The sequence below is a fragment of the Aegilops tauschii genome, chromosome 5 (assembly GCF_002575655.3).
Source record: "Aegilops tauschii subsp. strangulata cultivar AL8/78 chromosome 5, Aet v6.0, whole genome shotgun sequence".
NCBI classification, from domain to species: domain Eukaryota; kingdom Viridiplantae; phylum Streptophyta; class Magnoliopsida; order Poales; family Poaceae; genus Aegilops; species Aegilops tauschii.
In genome coordinates this window covers 471,229,461-471,236,074 of record NC_053039.3, presented here as the reverse complement: position 1 = coordinate 471,236,074, position 6,614 = coordinate 471,229,461, and the positions used below count along the sequence as shown (strand labels likewise).

Here is a 6,614-nt window from a genome sequence, read left to right as displayed (position 1 = left end):
GTTTGTCTTCGATTTACGGGAGAAAGTACGTCTGGACCATGCCACGAACCAATACAGGCCCGAGTTAGATGGCTTCCGCGGTCCGGACAGCGCGGTCCGGACGGATACGGACGGTTTGCAGGTCCGCCTTAGAAATGCCTTTACTACTACCTATTTCCACAACCTGACTGCCATTTGTAGACAATTCTTTCACACTCCGAGTAGCTGTGTCTTTATGCTGCGAACGGAGCTGGCAGAATTCCTTCTAAGACATGGTTTGCTGAAGGTCACAATCCTCTCATTACCCCAAGAGTTCCTCCGGCCATTGCCTCTGCACATGGGCTCGGTGGGAATCATCATTTTCCTACCTCCTCACTCGGAAACTGATCGACAGGAAATAGGTTGCAAACAGAAAATATTTCAAATGGACTTTCATGACAGATTGGTTTAAGATGCGGATGTTTGAGTAGGTCAGCTGCCTGCACAAAACAAGGACACAATAATTTTTACTTGAGCCAAAACTATTTAACAAGTACTCCCTCGATAAAGTATAAGACAATTTAGATCACTAAAGTAGTGATCTAAACAGTCTTATATTTCTTTATGGAGGGAGTAATTCTAACATGCATATAAGAGGATTATCGAGAAATTAGTGATCTGGACTTTTCCGTAGCATGCTCTGAACAAGTCCCCTACTGGATGAGCGAATAAAGCTCTGAGAAATATGCTCTGCTCAAGTTATACAAGTGAAATTAAGAAAACAACCAAAGTATAACTCCCGGAAAGTTACAATGCACCAGAGTATCGTGTTGGCAATGATGATACATTTGACTTGGCGACGTTACTGCTAATAAGTGCTTCCGTATCCTACCATAGAAATGATGAAATCATGATCGATCAAATCAGTTTAAGGTTGCCCAGTCATATGGTGAGAGGATATGTCAAATGTATCAACCAGATTTTGCTGATATAAATGTCGGCTTAAATAGGTCAATTGGCTTACATAAACATAAATAAGTGATAAGTGGTGATAATAGCAAGTAAGAAACTATGAAATTCAGTAAGCTAGCTTTTCTTTTTACTGGAAAACTGTAGGGGAGGCCCCTAATTCAGTAAGCTAGTTAGCTGAAAAAGACAAGACCAGCAGCAACTGGGGACAATGAGAACATGTACAGACTAAATTTTTAGTTCAGCACTCAACTTGCTTAAATTTTCAAACTGATTAGATAAGAATACAAGCAATCTCACAACTTACAAAAGCTTTAAATGCAGCTTTGAGAGCAGTCATTTCATACATACAACATTCTCAAACATAGTGATTTGAACATTGCAAGCATAGGCTTACATCTTTTAGTTTGTCTGTAAAGTTTGCTACATTTGAATGATATATCACCTAGTGACCAAATATTAGATTTGGCACCATAGAATATATCAGCAAGAAGTTCTAGGCACATATAACTTGGTGTCACTACCACCTAGCGGCCCTTTTGGTGGCCTTGACCCAACCCAAAGTTCTTCGAACTGAGAACAACCGGAACAGGTGTTGCCTCTACATCTCCACACTTAGATGGTAGGATACACAACTCTCAGCGCTGATTCTCAAGGAGGATGGGCTATGCCTGCTCAATAGCGACAACCGCCTTGACTGTTGCCTCTGAGGGGGTTGGCTACTTTTGTGGCTTGGGCGCTGCGGGGTGATTGATTGCAGAGCGAAATTGCTCCACACCATGTTCCAAATCACAAAGCTAGCAAGTAGATGCAGTGGTCGTTTCATCACCTGATCAGAGAGGGCGAGGTCAGGGTGCTGTGATCCCCGACAGACAATACGTACCTACCTTTCCAGTTCTATCCATATAAATTAGAGATTATCTAGCTCAGGAAGGATTAAAAAGATGTTTCAAACATGCTTTGGGGTGCTCGCTAGCTTGTCCTTTTATTGGATTTGCCAAATGGCACTACAGACATTACATACTGCAAACAATTTCCAGTAACATGGTAGCATATCTTCGAAACCGACAATGAAAACGGCAAAATGTGACATTCTAAGTTTCCTTCATTTTTACTACTTGTTCATTCAGCACACCAAGCTGTTTTTTAGGAATCCATGGCCGCTTGTTCCTTGAGGATGTCTCTAAAGCATCCACATTATTTATGTACAACTGATGGCTACCAGAGTTCATATGGTAATCTAAAATTTGTGCAATGCTCGACTATACAGGTATCAATACCAATATATGTTCACATGCACACCATTGTTCAACTTGGAATCTTAAACTAGACCCCTCTTTCTGGCCGCAAAAGAACATCTTTGGTAATGGTACATTCACAAGCTAAATCTGAAGCACCTACGCGCCTGTGTTCTAAGATGGTTCATGGAAAGAGATGCGGCACTGTTCAATTTTATAGTTAGAATATAGGTTGCTGCTAACATTTCTAGCTGTAACAAATATTGAAAACATAATTAAGTGAAGACATAATAGACTGATAAATGAAGACTTAGTTGAAAAGGCAGCAAAATAATCTGACATTAGTACCCTTAAAATATAAAACTCAAAAAACAGGGTTCACAGTGGAAATGGTGATAAACAATTCCCACGAGTTTCAATACCAAGATAAGCATCTTCTACATGCTGAGTTCATCCCCACCAAGTAACAAGCATAGTAATCTATTCGTAATTAAACAAGATCTATCCTGATGAACTAACCAGCAAAAATTTCCATGTACTCAGTACTTTCCCAGTATTTTCTCATGTTTCATCGATAAGTCCATCGAGGGTTGTTGATATCCAGGAGACGGCCAAAAGTTGCTAATGCATCATAAAATTTACGGATCCTGAGATAACCCCTTATTGCAGAAACATCGGATTCTCTGAAGTTGGCCTTCTCTGCAATTAGTTCAATAGCACTTATGAGGTAATCATCCATACCCAGGTTCAGTAGACCATCAGCTAGCATGCGGAATGATGAAAACTCTGGTATGAAACCCTTATCTGCCATCTCTACCAAGAAATCAAAAGCTTCTTTAATAGGGCCACCACCACGACAGAGACCACGGAAAACAATTTTATATGTCAAAGCATCAGGAGGCTCACCAACTTCTGTCATCTCCCTATACAGATTCAGAGCATCTCTGCCATTATTCCCTTTAAATAGAGACTGAATCACAGTGTTGAAGGCTTTTGGAGTTGGCCTCATCCCTTTCATCCGCATACCTCTAAGAAGCTTCAAAGCAGCCTGAGTCCGACGAGCCTTGCACAGGCCATTAATGAGTGTTGCATATGTAACAGTATCAACTTCAAATCCATTTTCGGTCATAGTTTGTAAAACATCAGCAGCTTTAGCTATGTTTCCTTGCTTGCAGTAATGAGTTAGAATAGAATTGTAAGTGATATTATTAGGTTGCAACCCTTCACTTATCATTTGTTCAATAAGTTCTGCTGCATCGTCAATCCTTTCGGCCATGCACAATCCATCAACAAGTGTATTGAATGTGATCGCATTCCTTTCAATACCTGTTACATCCATTTGATCAAAAACCTCCTCTGCTTCTTCTATTCTCAATTTCTTGCATAACCCATCAATTATAGTGTTATATGTCACTGTGCTCAGAGGACAACCACTAATTTCCATCTCCTTCAACAAATCCAAAGCTTTGGCAAGCTTCCCCGATGAGCACAGGTTATCAATCAATATATTGTATGTAAGTTCATCAGGGGTGCATCCACTGCTTTTCATCTCTTCAAACAATCGAACAGCAAGATGAGGATCTCCAACCTTGCAGAGGGCATCTATCAAAATGTTGAAAGTATAAACATTTGGAGAGAGTCCCTTCACCGTCAGATCACGTGCAAGGTTCAAGGCTTCCTCAAGCCGATTCTCTGTGCATAGGGCAACAATGAGAGTATTGAAGGTGGTAACGTCAGGCAAACAACCGCTATCCACCATATGATTTATGACTGCCTTAGCCTCCTCAAGTTCTCCATTTTGACACAAGCAGTTTACAACAGTAGTGTAGGTGAAAACATCTGGGTCACTACCCTGCTGGAGCATCAAATCCATGACTTTGAGGGCATGATCGACATGCCCGTTTTGGCAGAGACCATTAACAAATGTAGTGAATGTGACCTGGTCAGGTTCAAAACCATCTGCAATCTCTTGCTGTACATAACTGAGAGCATCTTCGACTCTTCCCAGCTTGCAGTAGCCGCTAATCAAAACATTGACAGTTACACTCGTTGGCGAGCATCCCATTTCTGACATCCGTGCCTTCATCCTCAGTGCCGCCTCGATGCTCCCCTCCTCGACAAAACCTTGCATCAACGTAGTGAATGTCACCTCGTCAGGTGCCACACCGTTGCTAGACATGTCCTCCAGCATCAAAACTGCAGTCCTAACCTGATGAACTCGACACAATGCATTGATCACAGTGTTGTAAGTGACAAGGTCAGGCTTGATACCCCGATTGCTCATCTCCGTATAAGCGGACTCAAGGAGCTTGATCTTACTCCCCTCCATGAGAACACGGAGAAGGTGATTGTACGCCACCACCACTGTATCTCCCTGAATACCGAACATATCAAGCTGGTTCAGAACCAAGTCGAAGGCATCATCGAACATGTGCAGCCGCGCGTAGCCCTCTACAAACGACTGCACCACGCCGGGCCCAACCTGGTGCCCTTCCTGGCGCATCTCCCTGACGAGCACCTTCATGAGGTCGAAGGCGCCGGCCGTCCCGAGCTTCCGGATGATCTCCTCGTAGACGTCGCGGCCGGGGGCGAAGTCGTCCCGCGCGAGCGCCGAGTTGAGCATCCGGAGCGCCGCCTCGGGGTCCGCCTGCTCGCGCAGGGCGGCCAGAAGCGCCTGCTGGTCCGAGGCGGCCGCGGACGGCCGGAGGCGTGGCCACCGCCAGCGCGGCCGCAGCCGCGGCGCCGCGGAGCCGAGGTTGGACGGCCAGGCCGTCGCCGCCTGCAGCGACGCGCCGGGGCAGGACGCTAGGCGCATTGCGAAGGCCATTACGGAAATATCACGAGCATCTGGCGGGCGCACAAGGACCGGCGAGGCGATTTCTCAGGGGGAGCAGATGGTGCGCGAGCGAGGCGAATTTGCTCTTTGTGGGAAGCGGAGGAGAAGGCGAGCTGACGGAGCTTGGAAGCTCGTCGCGGCAGGCTCGGGCGGACGGAGGAGGAATTCAGGAGGGGCAGTGTGGCGGCGGGCCGAAGGTGAACAAGGGGATAGGATAGGGGGGAAGAGGGGGGCAGCCTCCCTCGTCCTGTCTACCGTTACCAGCTTCCAATCCAATCTACACCTTTGGATCTGAATCCAGTGGCAGCAAATACCACGGTCGAAAGATTTTTACTTTTTTTTGTTTTGTTTTGAAACCCGGTCGAAAGAAATATGCAATGTCGTATTTGTACGAAGATATCACGGTCTAAGTAATCATGGTTTTTTTTTTCTTCGGAAATGGTAAAGGCTTGAAAAAACACCCCACTGAAGTTGAAAAATAATGTATGTTTTACGGGAAGCATTTCATATGTCGATTCTCTCAAAATTTGTATTCAATTAATATGAATTTTATTAAATTATGTTACATTCTGCAAAACAGGTGCTGTGAGCCACAAATAAGACTTTGTGTCATGCCGGTTATGACACTGGCGAATTATAGTTCAAGATATCTACATAGTTTTTTCTGATAAAGAGTGAATTGTATTGGCTTAAAATGGACATTAAAAAATGAACTCGGCATCCCGACCTCTGTTTAGCTAGGATGTACAATCAACATCAACACACACACAGAAAACACGTCGGCAAATAGCAAAGTCATATAAGATTGAAGTTATTTGTATGTGAGAAAAAAAAAAGCGGTCGGATCAACGATCGGCAAACTACGACATTGACCATATCCGCAACAATCATGTCAGGACACCACACGGACGATGAAGTTTAACAACAACGCTTTCAGAAAGGGAGCGATGCTCAAACGTCGCTGACGGTGTCCTGGACTAGGGGGTACTCACCACGTCGTCTCCCGATCAGTTGGATTGGGCCGAGGACCCCATGGCCGTTTACTCATGGGCCAGTTCGGACAGTCGATGACATACATGAGGAAGATTTCACAAGACTTGGTCATCAAGACGAGGACTCCTCTCCACCGGCGTATTCGACTAGGACTCTTGTTATTCTAGGCCTCCGGTATGTTATATAAGCGGCTAGGCTAGTCGAGAGATTATTATGACATTACTCATCATACCCTTAGGTCTTAGACCACAACATATGATCTCGAAGTAGATCAACTCTTGTAACCCTATATTCATCAAGATCAATCAAGCAGGAAGTAGGGTATTACCTTGATAGAGAGGGCCCGAACCTGGGTAAACATCGTGTCCCCTGTCTCCTGTTACCCATCAATCCATGACACACAGCTTGGGACCCCCTACCCGAGATCTGTCGGTTTTGACAGCGATAATGGTGCTTTCATTGAGAGTTACGCTGTGTGATCGCCAAAAGGATCAATGGCTCGCCTGCAGATCAACTGCGACGTCGGCGTCTTCGTCGCCGCCTCGACTGGTCACCTTGGCTTGACCGAGGACTGTGCCCTACCTCCAATCATCATGTTCGGACGAGGTCCTTCATCAACA

The 6,614-nt window shown here is 44.9% G+C and overlaps 1 protein-coding gene across 2 annotated transcripts; it reads right to left on the bottom strand.

Moving 5' to 3' along the window:
• Positions 1-322: 322 nt before the first annotated feature.
• On the bottom strand, positions 323-5,211 carry LOC109739342 (uncharacterized). Of its 2 annotated transcripts, none has more exons than XM_040390863.3 (2): positions 2,685-5,211; positions 323-458 (listed from the first exon to the last, which is right to left on the bottom strand). In XM_040390863.3, the coding sequence occupies exon 1, from the start codon at positions 4,990-4,992 to the stop codon at positions 2,734-2,736; it is 2,259 nt and encodes a 752-aa protein (XP_040246797.1). In that variant the 5' UTR covers positions 4,993-5,211; the 3' UTR covers positions 323-458; positions 2,685-2,733. The 2 variants fall into 2 exon arrangements, with proteins under 2 accessions (XP_040246797.1, XP_020154019.1); XM_020298430.3 differs by lacking the exon at positions 323-458 and adding an exon at positions 1,267-1,756.
• Between the last annotated feature and the right edge of the window lie 1,403 nt (positions 5,212-6,614).